The following is a 17,993-nucleotide window of genomic DNA, read 5'->3' as shown; positions in this document are numbered from 1 at the left end:
GACCGGGGGTGGGCTGGGTAGGGCTGGGGCGGGGGCTGGGTTAGGGCCGGGCTGGGCCTGGGGGCTGGACAAGAGCTGGGCCTGGGACCTAGTTCCAGGGAGATGAAGTCGGCCCCCCGTTCTCTAGGGAACGACCTATTAGAGGGTGGGTGGGCACGCACCCTCGGGAATAGTTCGGTGGGTGGAAGGGCAGGGGCCGGGGTCCAGGAGTCAGGTCCCCCCACCCCTTCCCCGGGCCCGCGCAGGGAGCAGTCCCTCTGGGGCTTTATCGGCAGCGGGTTCGCCCGCCTGGGCTCCGTCCTCCTGGGGCACCATCCCCCAGGTGGCCCCCAGGTCCCGGCGGGAAGACAGAGGCCGCGCCCCCCTCTTCCAACCAACAAAGTTTCTGCCTTTATTGTCGTTTCAGAGCAACGAGAGAGTCAAAGGTTACAAAACGGGACCGAGCACGGGCGCGCAGACAGGCCCAGCGGCGGGGGGCTTGGGACCCCGACCCTGGACGAGAAGCGGGGAGTGGGGGGATGGCGACGGGGCGGCGGTTTGGGGTCGTTTCTGCAGGGACGCGCCCCCGTCCCCCCAGGGGGCTCCGAAGTCAGGGAATTTCCCGGACTGCCAAATGGAGGGCGCAGAAGGCTCGGCGCCTCCTTCCTTCCCCGGGCCCGGGGGTGACCGGTTCGGGCCGCACGTGCGTCGATCGATGAGGCTGCTGGGAAAGGGTCCTGCCTTCTTCCTCTCCCCCCCCCCAAACCCGTGTGGAAGGGGTCTCGTGGAGGGGTCCGGACCCCCGCCTCGGTCCCGGGCCCGGGAAGCGCCCTCGAGGGACGGGGGTCGTCGGGCCGGCCGGGGGAGCCCGGAAATCTCCCGGAGCAGCACCCACCCAGCAGCGAGAGCAGATCGAGCGGATTGGGTTTCCCAGGGGGTCCTGGGGGCCGAGATCATCCCACCCCCCCGCCCCCGGCTCCGGGGAGGACCTCGGAGACCCGGGGACGGAGTGGTGCGGGGCCCGGGAGCTCTCGATTCTACACCCCGGTCCCACGGGCGGCAAAACGCCGCCCGTCCATCGCCCTGCACAAAAGTCTCCGCTGAGACGGAGTCCCGGGCCCGCCCTTGTCCAGGTTCGGATCGGCCCCCTGCCCCGGGCGGCCGACGACGCACTCTGTGTGGGCCAAGGGGGCCGCCCTAAGGCTTCAACCCACTGACCGACATCAACCCTCCCAGGGCAGAACCCCGGAACACGGGCCCGGAGACGCTCCCCATCCCTCCGTGTCCCTGGCCCTTTTGGTCCCTTGCTCAGCCACTACTGGAGAGGAAAAAAACAAGCAAATTGTGCTAGAAATCACGCAGCGAAGGACTTGGAAATCTGTCTTCCCCAATTACAGTCTACCCACGAGCGCATCTATGTCTACCGGGACCGAAAAAATCTGACCCGAGACCCCAGCCAAGCGGCTTGAGCGGGGAACTTCCGAGAGGAAAACCCCCCCATCCCCACCTCGGTTTTGGTATCTTAGCAAATACAGCGGTATCTTTGGTTACATGAAATGCACATCTATTCTAATATTTTCTGGGGAGCAGGGGGGAGGGGGGGAAGTCAGAAAGCAGGCGCCAGTTAGGGGAGCGGAGGCCGGGGTCGGGGGGCGGGTGTTCTTGACCGAGAAGCCCGCCTGGATGCTGCCACGGGCTTCCGGACCCCCGGGGGCGGCCGGGGGCTAGACTCCCGGGGGGGGCGGGGGGCGGGCTGGCCAGCCCCGTCCTCCAGTATCCCGGGGCCGGGCAGGGCATCAAGTAGGTGACTCCCCCTCAACCCCCCCAGCACCACTCCCCCACTCAAGTTGTTTGGGGAGACGGGGGAGCCCCGGGGGGCGTCATGGGAACTTCGGAAGGCGTCCGTGTTCCCAGGGGCAGGGGGAGGCCCCTGTTTCTAAATACAAGTAGAAAAAAAAATAAACGTGTGGGTATATATGTGTGTGTGTGTGTGTGTCTGTGTGTGTGTGGGCACGTGAAAACAATGGGGACTGCAAGGGGTCAGCAGCACTCTGGACATCTTCGCAGCCGGTGGCTTCTCTGACCGCAGCCGGAGGGTGGGCCGGGATGGCGAGGCCGGCCGACCCTACGGCGCTTTCGGTCGCAGGAGAGGGGGCCGGCGGGCCGGTCTGGGCCGGGCCGCGTCAGCCTCTGGTCGTGCGGCCGGGAGCCTGGCCCGCCGTCCCCGCTCCGCGCCGATGCCTGCCCGGGGGGGGGGGTTCCTTCCCACATACCGGCCGGACGCCGTGGAGAGAGGGGTCATCCCGCCCCAGGACGGGGGGGCTCACGCCGCGGCGGCGCGGCCCCGATCTGACCGCTGTGGCCAGCGGAGCCCCGGCGCCACAGCGGGAGGAGGAGGCGGGCACCCGGCTGAGGCCAGAGACAATTTACACTATGTACAAGAAGGTGGCGGCGGGAGGAAGCGGGGCGGCGGACAGATTCCCGCCGGACAGCGTCCCCAGAGGGGGCCGCCCACTCCCGCCCGGCCCGGCCCGGTGGGCCCTGGACCCGGATCCCCCTCCACTTAAACTGCAGCCGGGGGAGGGCAGTGGGGTTCCCCGGCCCCACCTCGGGGCGCCCCCCGGCCCCGGGTGTGTCCCCTCCCCATCGCGAGGCTGGGCAGGAGATCGGCGACGATGGTGGCGGGAGGCTTGGGGGCCGGTCCTTGCCCGGCGGGAAGCACCCAGACGCCCCCAACTCCACCCCCACGGGCTCCCCGATCCCGGCGCCTCCCGCAGATAGACGACCCCTGACCTCCGACCCCTGCCAGGAGTGAACAATTGTCTCAGAAACCTTCCGAGTCGCTTCCCGTGCCGCTGGCAGTCCTCCGCGGCCTGCACTCCTGCACAATCCAGTCTCTTGGCCGGACCGTTCCGGAGGCAAAGGGTTGGCGATGTTTGGGGGTGGGGGTGAGTGGGGGGCCGTGAACGGTGCCCACGGCCCGGCTGACCGGGCCCTGTGCCCCGAGAGGTCAGTCTCCCCTCTGCGGGGGGTTGGCTCCGCTCTGACGGCTCTGATCTCTGGCAGCGTGAGGCCCCCCGACCGCCGGGTCGCTGGCGGGCGGAGACGGGGCGCAGGCTGGGCATGGGTCGGATTGCATAGAGGGCGGGTGGGGTTTGGGGGGTGAGACTGGGGGTTCCCAACAGGGAGCCGGGAGGAGGTGGGTTGGGAAGGGAGGGGGAGGGGGAGGGGGAAGGGAGAGAAGAGGAGGCAGAGGCTGGGGGATTCAGGGCGGGGCTGGGGAAGCGGGGCAGGCAATTCCAGGGAGAAGTCTGGGGCGGGGGTGGGGGTACTCCAGGAGCACCATGGGTGAGGCGGGGGCTCCAGATGTGTCCCGGGTTCCAGCGGCCCGAGGGCGGACGGGTCCGGACCACCCGGCGGGGGATCCAGGGGCAGGGGGTGCTGGGTGTCTGCCCATCAGGGGGACTGCCGGGGGTGGGGACTGCAGCGGGCGCACAAGCTGGAGGGAGTAGGGGCAGAAGAAAAGGCGGAGGAAGGGGGCGGGGGGTGGAGGGGGAGGGAAGGGAGGGGGAGGTTGAGGGTGGGGAAGGGGGAGCCAACAGGAAGGACTAGGACACAACTCTGGGCTGGCACCGGTGTCCCGGCCCGGGAAGAGGGGAGCACCGGGGCCGGGCAGGGCGAGGCCGGGCCGGGCGGGGAGGGGCCGGGAGGGGTGGGGGGTGGCGGGGTCCTCACTGCGCGTGGAAGTAGATGGGCTTGACTTTCCCGGACAGGATCTTGGGCACTTGCACAGAGATGATCTCGGCCATCATTTCTGGGAAGTCCACGCTGACCATGTGACTCTTGATGAGCAGGTCGAACGTGAACTGGTGCAGCTCCCGGGCGATCTGGCAGGACGGGGGTGGCACGGGTGTGACCCGGAGACCCGCGACGGGGGCCGGGGCGGGGGCGGGGGCGGGACCGGGGCCGGGGCCGGGCCGGGACCCCCCCCCCCCCGCCCCATTGCCGGCTGCCCCGAGTCCGGCGGCTTGGTGAGTTGGGGCCGGGCTGGGGCCGGGCCCGGGATGGGGATGGGCCGGGGTCGGGACCGGGCCCGGGGCCCCGTGTTACCGGCTGCACGGAGTCCAGCAGTTTGGTGAGTTGGTAGAAGCGCCTGGAGCAGGACGTGGGATTCTTTCTCTTGCAGGCGATAATACGATCGAGTTCCTTTATGTAGTTCATCCGGAGTTCGTCAAAGAACTTCTGATTCTTCAGGCCGTCCACGGGAACTGAAGTCGGACAAGGACACGCACGGGGGCGCGGGGGAGAAGGTGAGCGGACCCCCTCAAATCCGCTGCAGCCGGGGGCCGCGGGGCGTGCGGGGCGAGGGGCAGAGATGCCACGCTGGGGTGGTGGGGGCCAAGCCTGCCAGGGTCCTTCATTTTACTTCCCGGACCCTCTTTAGGACCGGCGGCCCTAGAGCCGGCGGCTCCGTGCCCAGCAGCCGGAGGAGCGTCACGACGCCGGCGACGCCGGCCCCGTGCCCGGCAGCTTTGGGAAAGGCCCGTGTTAGCGTCCCCGGCGGCCTGGCGCCCGGCAGCCCGTGCCCGGAGGAGCGGGTGCCCGGGAAGGCGGTCACTCACTGATGCTGAAGAGCAGCAGCGCCTTCATGCACAGGAACTCCTGCGGGGTGATCTGCAGCCATCCGAACTCCTGAGACAGGTGTCGCATGCGTACGCATTGGCTGTACATCCGGGACTTATGCATGCGGTACCTGTTGGGGTGGGATGGAGTCACGAGACGGACCGGGGGCTCCCACCTCCCCATCCCCACCCCACCTGGAGCCTCCAACCAGCCCAGCAGGCACCGCCCCCCACCCCACCCCGCTTAGAGCCCCGATACAGCCCGGCCGGGGCCTGCCCGAACCCCTTCCCACCCCCACCGGAGTCTCCACACAGGCCCACCACGGGGCCCGTTCCCGCCCGCTCCCATCCGCTCTCCCCACCACCCGCCAGGGCCTCCACGAAGCCTCACCTGGGCCCACCCCCACCGCCTCCCCAAGCCTCCACACGGGCTCCCCGGAGGCCGCCCCCACTCCCAATCGATACGGCCGACTGACAGGAGGCGGAGGAGGCTGTAATTCCGGTCGGTTCCCACGGGGCCCGGCCGCCTCCCTGGGAGCGACCGTGCGTTGAAGGGGCCGGGCGTCAGGGCTGGTGCCGGATGGGCAGTTTCCCCAGCTCTCCCACCTCCTCTGACCCCCCCGACCAACTGGAAGAGCCTTTCTGGCCCCGGGAAACCAAAAGAGAGGCCCGGGACCCGCTGTGCCGCTGCCCGGGGGGAGACCCAGCCGGGACGGAGACCCCCGCCTGTCTCTCCTGTGTCTCCCTCTCTCCTGGGAGGTGGGGGAGGGCACGGGTGCCCCACCTTCAATGCCTCGCCCACACCCCGCCCCCGTCCCGTCACCTTGCCCGGTCCCTGACGGTCACGCCCACGTGCCAGCCTTGCCGTCCCTCAGCCCTGCCTCCGCCTGTCGTCCCCCACCCCCACGGACGACCCGGCCCCCGCCCTCCAGGCCCCGTCCCCCGAGGCCTGTCCCCCGGAGCCCCAGCCCCAGCCCTTCGGGGCCGTCGCCACTCACTCATTGAACACGAGGTCGGGGGCGAAGTAGAGCATGCGGGAGTTGACGTTGGTGAAGGAGCGCCAGCCCATGGCAAACACCATGAGCCCCATCCAAGAGTACTGGATCACCGACATCTGGTCGTCCACGTGCAGGTTCCGGAAGCCTGCGGGGAGGCCACCGGCCAAGGCGAAGGCCGCGAGGGGTCGCGGGGGCGGCCTCCTGGCACGGAACTGGGGGCCGGGGGCCGGGGGCCGGGCCCCCGGGGGGCTCGGAGGGGGTCCGCCGGGCAGCCGGAGGGTCGGGGTCAACGGATCGACAGCCTGGCACCCTCCGGGGCGAAGGAGTGGTGCCGGGGGTCTCCCTTCTGACTCGGAGCCCTCCCGCTGCGGGGCTGAGGTCCGGTGCCCGTGCGCCCGAGTGCTCGCGTGTTTGTACGTGTGAGTGCACGTGAGAACGTGTCTGAGGATACGTGCCAGTGCTCGAGGGTGCCAGTGTGCATCTGAGAGTGTGAAGGGTTGTGTGTGTGAGAGAATGAGATGGTGTGTCTGAGAACGTGTGTGTCGGGTGAGGGGATGTGTGTGAACCGGCACACGAGCCAGCTGTGGCTCACCCGCCTCCTGCGTGTGACCCCGTCCCCCCCTCTTACCGGGCAGGGCCTTGGCCCACTTGACGACGTGGACGAGCTGCCGCTCTCCCAGTTCGTTGAGGCTGGTCAGCAGGACGGCGAAGGAGTCGGGCTGGTTGTTGTCGTGGCCGGCGCAGACCACGCCGGGCTCGATGGCCTCCAGGACGTTGAGGAAGATGGGCTGGCACTCGTAGCTGTCCACGTGGGCCAGGCCCAGCTGGGGGCCCGGCTCCTCCGGGGGGCAGCCGCCCCCGCCCCCGCCGCTGCCGCCCGCCGCCTCGCCCTCCTCCTGCAGCTTCAGGCTGCCCAACTTCTTCAGCTTGCGGGCTGGGGGCGGGGGGGAAGGGGCGTCAGCCGCCGGCCGGCCCGCCCGCCCGTCGGAGCCCCCGGACCCCCCCGGGCCCGAGGGGATGCAGGCCGGCGTTCCAGTGACCCGCGAGCCAAATCCTTCCTCCGGCCCTCAGTCCCATCTGCTGCGAAACCTCCTCTGGGAGGCCTTCCTTGATTACCCCTCCTCTCCCATCACTCCTCCTCCAGGAGGCCTCCCCTGATTACCCCTCTTCTTCCCATCACTCTTCCTCCAGGAGGCCTTCCCGGATTATCTCTCTCCTCCCCATCTCACCCCCAGGTGACCTCCTGGAGGAGGCCCACTAGCACCCTCAAGCACTGGCACGTATCCTCACCTATTCCCTGATTACCCCTTATTACCCATCACACCTCCTCCAGGAGGTCTTCCCTCCTCATCACCCTCCTCAGCTCCCTCCCACCTCATCTCTCCCAGGAGGCCTTCCCTGATTACCCTTCATCTCCCCATCACCCTTCCTCCAGGAGGCCTTCCCGGATCATCCCTCCCCTCCCCATCACCCCTCCTCCGGGAAGCCTCCCCTGATTAACCCTCACCTCCCCATCTCACCTCCAGGAGGCCTTCCTGGATCATCCCTCTCCTCCCCATCACTCCTCCTCCAGGAGGCCTTCCCTGATTACCCCTGATCCCTCCCCATCACTCTTCCTCCATGAAGCCTTCCCGGATCAGCCCTCCCCTCCCCATCACCCCTCCTCCGGGAAGCCTCCCCTGATTAACCCTCACCTCCCCATCTCACCTCCAGGAGGCCTTCCTGGATCATCCCTCTCCTCCCCATCACTCCTCCTCCAGGAGGCCTTCCCGGATGACCCCTTATCTCTCCATCACTCCTCCTCCAGGAGGCCTTCCCCGATTACTCCTTATCCCCCCATCACTCTTCCTCCACGAAGCCTTCCCGGATCACCCCTTATCGCACCATCACTCCTCCTCCAGGAGGGCTTCCCTGATCGCCCCTGATCCCCCCCCCCATCGCTCTTCCTCCATGAAGCCTTCCCGGATTATCCCTCTCCTCCCCATCACTCCTCCCCCAGGAGGCCTCCCCTGATTACCCCTTATTACCCACCACACCTCCTCCAGGAGGTCTTCCCTCATCACCCTGCTCAGCTCCCCTCACCCCACCTCCCCCAGGAGACCTTCCCTGATTAACCCCTCAACTCTCCGTCACAACTCCAGGACGCGACACTTGGCATTTCTGGCCTAGGCCAGCAGAGGCTCCCACAGGATTGAAATACCACTAGCCACTGGTGGTGTCGGTTAAGTGCCTACTCTGTGCCAAGCACTGTGTCAAGCGCAGGTGAAGATACCGGATAACCAAGTTGGACACAGTCCCGCTCCCACCCGGGCCTCACAGTCTAAGGGGGAGGGAGGACAGGCATCGAAGCCCCATTCTACAGAGGAGGAAACCGAGGCCCGGAGAAGCAACGTGGTCTGCCCAAGGTCACCCAGCAGGCAGGCGGCAGAGCCGGGATGAGAACCCAGGTCCTCTGACTCCTGGGCCCAGGTTCTCCCCACTAGGAAGTGTTGGAGGGTGGAGACCCTGTCCTAATAATAATAATAATAGTATTTGTTAAGTGCTTACTCTGCGTCAAGCACAGTTCTAAGTGCTGGAGTAGATCCAAGCAGCGTGGCTCAGTGGAAAGAGCCCGGGCTCGGGAGTCAGAGGTCACGGGTTCCAATCCCGGCTCCGCCTCTTGTCAGCTGTGTGATTTTGGGCAAGTCACTTCACTTCTCTGTGCTTCACTGACCTCATCTGTAAAATGGGGATGAAGACCGGGAGCCTCACGTGGGACAACCCGATGACCCTGTACCTCCCCCAGCGCTTAGAACGGTGCTCTGCACATAGTAAGTGCTTAACAGATACCAACATTATTATTATTATTATTATCATCCAAGCTAATCAGGTTGGACAGAGTCCCTGTTCCTCATGGGGCTCACAGTCTTCATTTTTACAGATGAGGTATCCGAGTCCCAGAGCAGTGAAGCCACTTGTCCCAAGTCACACGGCAGACAAGCGGTGGAGCCGTAATTAGAACCCAGGTCCTCCTGACTCCCAGGCCCGCACTCCATCCACTAGGCCATTCTGCTTTCTCCGCCCCCTTCCTCTCCCCGTGGGGAGTCCAGAGGCCGTGGCCCTCCTCGGCCCGCCCTCCGGAGACCACCCGAGCGAGCCCCCCGACCGGCCCCCTCCCGGCCCCCGGCCCGACGCCAGGCCGGGGGAGCTCGCCAGGACGGGCGGCTTTTCCACTGGAAAAATCGCAGTGCTAATTCGGAGCGGTCGTATTTCCACAGTTGTGCCTTAAACTGACATTAAAAACAAATGGGAAAACAGGCCGCGCTGTGCGGGTCAGGGTGACCGGCAAAGGGAGAGGGAAACAGAGGCGGGAGGAGGAGGGAAGGGGGGCGGGGGGCGGGCCGGGGCAGGGGGGAACGGCGCTCTGCCAGCCTAGAGGAGGCCGGACGGCAGAGCGGGTGTGAGAATGCCTTATTAAAGGCACAATCCACGGCAGATCCGAGCAGCCGGACGGCAAGCGGAGCAGGCCCAAAGTGGCTGGCGGGCTCCCTGCTGAAGGGGCAGCCCCCTGCCTCTGTGTCCGGCCTGGGCTTGGGGACAGGCCTCGGGCCCTTCCCCGACCCTTCCGGACCACCGGCCGGTCGGGTCGTGGAGGAGGGGGAGACGGGGTTCCTTGCAGGAGAACAGAATACACGAGTTGGCAGTTTCTCACTCCCACACTCCTGGATCCCCCGGTTCTTTCGGCTGTTCCCAGCTCTCCCAGCTCCCCTCACTCTCCCACACCCCCAGCTCCCATGGTTTCCCTCACTCCCCTGTGCCCCTCAGCACCCATGGTTTCCCTCACCCCCCAGCTCCCCCGGTTCCCCCCCTCCCCTATGCCCACCAGACCCCATGGTTCCCCTCACTCCCTCATGCTCCCCAACTTCCATGTTCCCCCCCGCTTCCCCTCACCTCCGGCTCCCACGGTTCCCCCCCTCCCCTATGCCCACCAGACCCCATGGTTCCCCTCACTCTCTCATGCTCCCCAACTTCCGTGTTCCCCCCACTTCCCCTCACCTCCAGCTCCCCTGGTTCCCCCCAACTTCCAAGGCTCCCCTCACTCCCTCGTGCCCCCCAATTCCTATGGCTCCCCTCATTCTCCCAGCTCCCTCAATTCTACCAACTCCCCTGAGGCTCCTGACACCCCTGGCTCTCCCAGCTCTGGAGCTTCCTGGGCTGCCCCAACTCTTCAGCTCCCCCACCTTTCCCGGCTCCTGCCGGGACTTCAGCACTAGTGGGAGGGAGTTGGCGGGGGGGAGAGGGGGGAATCTGGGCCGGGCTCCAACAGAGGGGTGGGGGGCCACAACACAAGCACCATTTCTGGGACGGTTAGGTGAAGCGTGTTGCCGTGGGAACGTTATCGACGCCAGACTATCAGAAGCCTCCCCCGGCTTCCCATGGCTCCTCCCCGGCTCTTTCGGTTTGATTTTACCTCCGGGGAATGAAGTCTCTGGAGCCCTTTCCGCTGGGGTGCCTTCCCTGCCCCCCTCTAGACTGTAAACTTGTCGTGGGCAGGCAATGTGTCTGCTCATTGTTCTACTGCTCCCTCCCAAGCGCTTAGTACAGTAAGCGCTCAATAAATACCATCAAAGTGAAGTGAACTGAACACTGTTTTCCAAAACTCTGTCTCAACAGCCACAAGGCTTTAGGACAAGTGGAAACGTTTTCAGAACAACTGTCTGCCTCGACAGCCCCTCCGCGGAGTGTTCTGAACGAATGCGCTTCTCAGGAAACACCCACCCCCCCTCCCAGGGTCATCCTGGGAGAGGCAGCTTGGCTTAGGGGAGAGAGCGCGGGTTTGGGAGTCAGAGATCATGAGTCCTAATCCCGGCTTCATCCCTGGTCAACTGTGTGACTTGGGGCAAGTCACTTCACTTCTCAGGGCCTCAGTTCCCTCGTCTGGCAAATGGGGATTAAAACTGTGAGCCCCACGTGGGGCGACCTGATTACCCTGTACCTCCCCCAGTACTTAGAACAGTGCTTGGCTCTTAGTAAGCGCTTAACGGTACCATCAACATCATCATCCCGGCCTTGTAGCCCCGTTCCCAGCGTCCACCTGCCTCTCAGGGTCATCCCGGCCTTGTAGCCCCAGCCTCGGCCGTCCCCCCCACCTTCCAAGGTCACCCCGGACTCGTAGCCCAGTCCCCGCCCCCCCTCCCCCCCACCCGGGGGTCAACCAGGCCTCCTAGCCTCACCCCTTACCCCGCCTACCTCCCAGGGTCATCCCGGCCTCGTAACACTTGCGCAGACGGCAGGACGGGCAGTTCTTCCTGCGGAACTTGTCGATGGTGCAATCGTTGCGGCTGGCACACAGGTACTTCTGCTTCCCTGCCGGGCGGGAAGACCACACGCTGCACACCGGACCCCACCCCCGGACCCATTCCCCCCGGGGCCCAGCCGGGCCAGTTGGGCCACTTGCGAGGGGTGGACGTGACCCTGCCCGAGGGCCCGGTACAGCACCTGCATGAAGCTGGCACTCAAAACAGTGTTCTGCATAGAAAAAGCACCCAGAACGGTGTTCTGCACACAGTAAGCATTCCCAGCAGTGACCCTCATACCGTAAGCTCCCAGAACGGTGTTCTGCATACAGAGGGTACTCAAAAGTGTGTTCTGCCCCCAGTAAGCACCCAGTACAGTGAACACAAATCAGGTGTCCAGTACACAGCTCTGTACACAGTAAGCACCCAACTCGGTGAACACCCATCGCCGGTGCCCAGTACAACGCCCGCACGCAGCAGGCATCCAGGCTTTGCACACTCAGTAGATGCACAGTAGGCATTCAGTACAGCACCCTGCACACGGCAGGTGTTCCACCCAGCACTCTCTATGTGCTCTGCACATAGCCGGTGTTCAGTACAGTCCCCTGCACTAGTAGGTGTCCAGCACGGCACAATAGGTGCTCAAGAAATGCTACTGGATGGACGGATGGACAGACGAAGGTGCTGGTGCTGGTGGGCAGACCCTGTGCCCTCAGGGCCCCAAAGCGGAGGCTGCCCGAGGGCGAGGGTCTGTACTCCCGCCCCAGAACGGCGGTGGTAACTAGCAGCAGCAGCAGCAGCTGCGCCCACCTTCTCTTCTTCAGTGAATGGGCAAAGCTATCACCTCCATCTCCATGGCAACAGCAGCGTCGCCCCGGAGACCACTCACCCACACCCCTCCCGCCCCCGGGCCCCCGCCGGCCGGCCCCGGGGCCCACCACCCGCCCGGCTCTTTGTGTGCCACCAGCGACCCGTGCCAACATCCACCTCTGCCACGGGCACTCAAAGGTTCTCACTCAACTGTCATTAAGCAGCTCTCGGACCAGGGGGAGGAGCCGGGCCTGGGAAGGGGCAGGAGAGAGGAGCGGAGCTGAGCATGAGCGAGGGCCAGGGTGAGGGGCCTGGCTTGGAGCTGGGGGCGTCCCGAGGGGCTGGCGGGGGATGCCTGGCCTGGATCTGGGAGTCCCAGGTGGCTGGAAGGAGTCTGGCTTGGCATCATGAGGTCCCGGTGGACTGCGAGGGGCCTGGGCTGGAGCTGGGGGTCTTGGAAGATGCCGGGGTCTGGCATAGCGCTGGTGGCCTGGGAGGGACCAGGACTAGAGCTGGGGGTCACGGGTGGCAACGAGGGGCCTGGCCTGGCAATGGGGGTCCTGGGTGGCTCGGGAGGGGCCTAGCCCGGAGGCGGGAGTCCTGGCAGCTGGATGGGTGTGGGCTGGACCCGGTCCCCGGTGGCCGGAAGGGGCCCGGCCCGGAACTGGGGGTGCCGGGAGAGGCCCTGGGCAACCCTGATCTGGGGTTTGGGCTGAGGAGTGAGGTTCCTGGGGCACAGCAGCAGTCGGACCGTGCCGATCCCTTACTCGGGAGCAGAGGGGGGGAGCGTGTGGTCGGACTGGCCGGGACCAGCGAGCTTCCGGTCCCCAAGACGGGAGGACCTGCACCAGCTGTGAGGGCCGAGAGGCTCCGGAGAGCAGCCCTGGGGACCGGTGGGCCAGGGACATGACCCCCGACGAGCCCAGCCTTCCTCGATTCCAACCCCCCGCAAACCTCCCCTCCAGCCCAAACTGGGAAAGTTCTCATCCTTCCAGTCTCCTGGGAGTTGACTGTGCAGGGCAACCCGGCCCGCTTCTGCCCAACCCATTGACCCCCACCCATCCCTACAGGTGCCTGAGGGCAGGGGGCGGGTCACTTCTCCGCTCTGGGCTTTCCAAGTGGCTGGGGGGAGCTTAATGGAAGGAGCACAGGTCTGGGAGTCGGAAGACCTGCGTTCTAATCCAGGGTCTGACCCTTGTCTGCTGTGGGACCTTGGTCAATTGGAAGGAAGGGCCAGACACAGCTACTATACAGTGGTGGCGAGGCGGGGGGCGAGGGGAGGTGCTCTGCTCTCTGCTCGGGATCGAGGGGTGGATGGGAGTGCTTACTATGTGCAAAGTGCTGGGATAGATGTCAGTTCTCCGACACAGTCCCTGTCCCATGCAGGGTTCACAGTCTGAGGGGGAGGAAGAACAGATTCTGAACCCCAACTTAACAGATAGGGAAACCGAGGAGCAGAGAGGTCAGGTGACATGCCCAAGGCGACAGAGCAGACCCGTGGCTGAGCCAGGACTAGAACCCAGGTCTCCTGACTCCCAGCCTGGTGTTCGGTCCTCCATCCATGCTGCCTCCTGGTAACTTCGAGCAGTAAGAAATCAAGCAGCGGATGAGACGCCTCGGCCCCCAGGACCGCCTCCCCCCCCCGGCCCCCGACTCTCCGGGACCCACAGGAGCAGCACCGTGGCTCAAAGGAAACCCAGTTTGAGCCCCCGAAAAGGGGCGCGCATCACTCCTGGAGAGCCAGGGTGAAATAGGGAGAGCCCGGGAGAGCCAGGGAGCGAGGGAGAGTCAGGAAGCCGGGAAGAGTTGTGGAGCTGGGTCAGCAGGGAGAGCTGCAGAGCTGAGAACAGGAGAGGGATGGGCAGCTGGGGAGAGCTGGGGAGCCAGGGAGAGGTGGGGAGGGCTCGGGGGAACTGGGAAGAGCCGGGGGGAGCCGGGGAGCCGGGAAGCCGGGCACAGCTGGGGAGCAGGGATGAGCTGGAAAACCAGAGCCAGGGCAGAGGCCCAGTCCCTGCCGGGCTGTTTGCACAGGTGCCGGGCAGGTGTCCTCTGGAGCTCCCGGAGCATCCTGCATCCTGAGTCCGGCTGGGGGAGGGGACAGGGGTGCGGCCAGCCGGAGTGATGACCCCTCTGCGCAGGGGCTCCCTCGCCTCCTGGTCGGTGACCAGCCTCACTCCCTGACAGGATTTATTTCCTTATAGGAACGTCTATCCCCCCTCCCACGTACCGTCAGCTAGTTACGGGCAGGGAACGTTTTTGCTAATTCTCGAAAGAGCACAGTACAGAGAACTGCACACAGTCAGCCCTCAATAACTACCGCTGATTTATCGATTTATGGAGGCCCTGCCTTGCTTTCCCCACAGGAGTCTGGACCCGGTGCCCGGAGGCCAGAGCCTGGAGGCCGAACCCCAGTGCCTGAAGGTCAGAGCCCGGCAATTAGAGCCTGGAGGCCGGAGCCCGGTGTCTGGAGGCTGGAGCCTGGAGACCAGAACCTGGAGGTCAGAACCCAGTGTCTGGAGGTCAGAGCCCGGTGCCCGAAGACGGGAACCTGGAGGCCTCAACCTGGAGGCCGGAGCCCAGTTTGTGGAGGCTGGAACCCGGAACCCAGTACTCAGTGACTGGAGAACAGAGCCCGGTGCCCGGAGGCCAGAGGTTAGAGAAAGGACCCGGGAGTAGGCGGAAACAGAGAAGAGACCATTTGGGGACAGGTGTCTCACCAGCCTGTGCCACCCAAGCCCCCAAATCCCCACCAGAACCTGAAACTGGACACTCCCAGTGGTCCCACCCCCCCATCACCTGCACTGGGGGCCCACACGTCCGGGACTGGGCCTCCAGCTTTGCTGGGCGGAGAGCCAACAGGGAAGCTGGACGTTAAAACCCAGCCGCCAGTGAACCCAAGGAGCAGCGCGGCCCGGTGGGTAGAGCCCGGCCTGGGAGTCGGAAACCCGGGTTCTAATCCTGGCTCTGCTGCTTGCCTGCTGTGTGACCTTGGACAAGTCATTTCCTCCTCTGGACCTCAGTAGCCTCACTCATAAAAGGGGGATTCAATCCCCGTCCTCTCTCGTACTTAGACTGTGAGCTCCATGTGGGACCTGATTACCTTGTATTTATTCCAGTGTTTGACACATAATAAATGCTTAAAATGCCACAATTTATTAGCGCTTACTGTGTGCAGAGCACTGTCCTAGGTGCTTGGGAGAGTACAATATAATAATAAACGAACACATTCCCTACCCGCAATGAGCTTTCAGTTATTATTATTATCATTGTCCTTATTCTTATTAATAGTTATGGTATTTGTTAAGCGCTTACTACAGCCTGCCTCCTCTGACCCTGGCAAATCCCTTCTGCTAACTGCTCTGGCCCCGGGCCCTGGTTGCTCCCCTCTGCTCCCTGTTCTGACCCCAGGCCCCGGCTGCTCGGTCCGCTCCCCTCTGAGCCCGGATCCTGGCTGCTCCCCTCTGCTCCCTGGTCTGACCCCGGCCCGACTGCTCGGCCGGGTCCCCAGTTTGCGGAACGGGCAGGAGAGCCGCTGGCCCCACACCGGCCACCTGCTCCCACAGCGCTCTCTTCGCGCTCACCACCCGCCCATTATTTTTCTCTATTTTACAACAACAGCAATTTGGTGACCCAGATTTGAAAGGGCCGAGAGCCGGATGTGCAGCCCAGAGAAATCTACTCTCACTGTTGGGCCAATTTGCCCGCGCTGCTCCCTTCTGCGGTCCTGCACCCCTTGGGCCTGGACCGCCCCGACCCCGCCGACTGCCCCGTCGACTCTAAGGCACCCCACCCCTCCTGCCCTTGAGGAGGGAGCTGAGCTGTGGGCTCCCAGTGAGCCACTTGGCTCTCCCGGGTCGACCCCCGCACCACCAGCCGGGCCACCCTTCCCTCCTGGGAACTCTAAGCCCTCCTGAGCCCAGAGGGCTCGTTTCATTTGCGGCGACCACTGCGTCTCTCTGAGGGAGAGCCGTTGTCCACCACTTCCTCCGCCCTTTGCTGCGTCTCCGTCAGCCCACTGCTGGCTTTCAGGGAGGCGGCGGTGGGGCTACCTCAGAGAGAGGTGGTGTGGGCGCCGTCTTTGATAAAGAAGACGCCTTGGTCACCACCACCTTTGACAGAAATGGTGCAACGAGAAGGGCAGTGGTGTGGCCATCTTTGGGAAGGGTTGGGGGGTGGCCACCGGCTCCCCAAGGCGACTGCTCTTCTTACTTACGGTCTGAAGCCAGCCCAACGGTCCCCACTCAAATGGGCCACGCACAGGGGCCCAGGCTGGCCTACGTGACCCTTCCCCTTCCACCAAACGGCCGCCACGCTGGTCCAGGCCCTCGTCCTAACCCAACTCGACCTCTGCACCGGCCGCCTGGCCGACCTCCCCGCCTCCCCCCTCTCCCCAATGAGGAGAAGGCAGGACCCCCTACCCTGTCCGAGATGTTTCAGGCCAGGAGGGTGGAGGACACAGGGAGAGGAAAGGCCACAACCTACGCCCCAGAGTGTTCTCTGGCCCTCCCACCCTGACTCCTCTCCTTTCCCACTTTGCCTGGGGGAAGGAGGGGCCAGTGACTGAGTCAGGTGCTCCCTCCTGCTCGAGTTCGGCCCCGCAGAGTCTCTGCGGGCGGCCGGCACCTGCCATCCTGGGCTTGGGAGATCTCAAAGGGCTTGGACCACCCCAGGGAGAGAGGAGCAGGAGGGAGGAGGAGGGAGAGCGGACGCGGCAGTGAGGGGGGATGAGGTCTCTTACCTTCGGCCGCCCTCTTGAAGAAGACCTTGCAGCTGCCGCAGGTCAGGGCGCCGTAGTGGCAGCCAGAGGCCTCGTCTCCACAGATGAGGCAGGTCTTCTGAGGCGGGAAGTAGTAATCGATGGGCAGCACGTGCTCTCGTGCCGCCTCCAGCCTGCGGGGGCACGGGGATAGGGGTTGGCGTGAGGGAGGAGGTACCCGCGGGGCACCTCTTGCTGCTTGCCACCGGAACCTCGGGGGCACAGGGACAGGGGGTGGGGTGAGAACTGCCAACCTGCCGAGGCACGGGAATGGGTCACGGAGTGAGGAAGCAGATGCCCATGGGGGACGCAGGAGCCCCCGCGTCCGGGGAAAGACCCAGGGTGCCCCCGCTGGCTGGAGGGCCGGGTGGGTATGGACGAAGGTGAGAGATGAGGGAGAGTTGGGTGTGAGCAGGGCAGGCTGCTGGCAGCCCAGGCAGGTACCCTCGGGATTCATCAGACCGGGCGACTAAAGGTACCTGGGGGGTGACCGGAATGGCCCCGGCAGCACCCCCGTCTCGCTCCTCCCGACTCTCCTTCAGCAGCCTTCTCCTCTCCCTCCTCCCCGTCCCCTTCCCCTCTGCCCCCACGCCCTCCCCGCATCCAGCACCCTCGGCCGGGACGCTTGGGCAGAGGGTGTCGGGAAGAGCCAGCCCGGTGCTCGGTGGGAAGGGCAGGGGGAGGTGTGAGGGTCCTGGGAGGGGTCAGCTCTGGGCCGGGGAAGGGGATTTTGGCAGACAGAGGTTGGCAGGGGTGGAGGGGGGGAGAAACAAGATCTGGGAGACAGGACCCCTGCCCCGTCCCTTTGCCCGGGACCAGCCTGCACCAAGGTCAGGGTCAGGGTTTTTCTCAATGCTGGACCGGTTCCCTCAGGCAGCTCAGCCTGGGCACTGACAGGATGTATTATGGAGGGGTGGCACTGGGGCGGGAGAAGAGGTCATGACCCAGCAGGTCCTCTTACACCCGCTGGCCTGGCATCAGGCAGTGACAGGCAAGAATGGGGGCCTAGAGGAGGGTTTGGGGTGCGGGGGTGTGTGGCTCAGAAGGTCACGAGCCCGTCACCGGGCCTACAGCCAGCGGCGATCCAAACCAGCCCCGGCAAGCGATCCGAGCTGCGTTCCCTACTACCAGGCTGCGGCCCGGCGCCACATCCGTCCCCCCCCCCCCCGTCTTCCCCAAGGGTGGGGCAGGCCCGAGCCTGGGCCACGTCCGTCCCCCTTGTCTGCCCGGCACAGCATCCGTCCCCCTTGTCTTCCCCGAGGAGGGGGGAGAAGGGAGCGCTAAGCAAGTCCTCGGGGCAGACGGCCCAGGCCCCTTCTTCCCGGTTCTTCTGGGCCTTCCCCATCTAATCTCCATGGGGTGCCACCCTGGCTCCTCTTCCACTGGTCATTCAAACCTCGGCGATTGGCCGCTCACACGCCCTGGCACCTCTGCAATTTGCCAATTGCTTAGAAACCCAGCAGCTCAGTGATTAATTTACTGTTTTCAGGCCCGGCATCCTCACAAGTGGCCATCGTAGCCCCGGCACCTCCGCAATTGGCCATTCAGGGCC

General features: G+C 65.1%; 1 protein-coding gene across 1 annotated transcript in view; it reads right to left on the bottom strand.

Annotated features, from left to right (window-relative positions):
- Positions 1-367: 367 nt before the first annotated feature.
- The window catches only part of AR (androgen receptor), a 58,729-nt gene continuing 41,103 nt past the window's right edge, over positions 368-17,993 (bottom strand). Inside the window, 7 exon segments of the mRNA XM_039912399.1 lie at positions 368-3,866; positions 4,090-4,247; positions 4,602-4,732; positions 5,600-5,744; positions 6,228-6,533; positions 10,829-10,945; positions 16,424-16,575. Of these exon segments, the coding sequence (XP_039768333.1) occupies positions 3,711-3,866; positions 4,090-4,247; positions 4,602-4,732; positions 5,600-5,744; positions 6,228-6,533; positions 10,829-10,945; positions 16,424-16,575 (1,165 nt within the window). The 3' untranslated portion in view covers positions 368-3,710.

Source organism: Ornithorhynchus anatinus, chromosome 6 (genome assembly GCF_004115215.2).
Source record: "Ornithorhynchus anatinus isolate Pmale09 chromosome 6, mOrnAna1.pri.v4, whole genome shotgun sequence".
In the NCBI taxonomy this organism is placed as follows: domain Eukaryota; kingdom Metazoa; phylum Chordata; class Mammalia; order Monotremata; family Ornithorhynchidae; genus Ornithorhynchus; species Ornithorhynchus anatinus.
The sequence above is the reverse complement of the archived record's forward strand: the minus strand, read 5'-3'. Positions and strand labels throughout refer to the sequence as shown.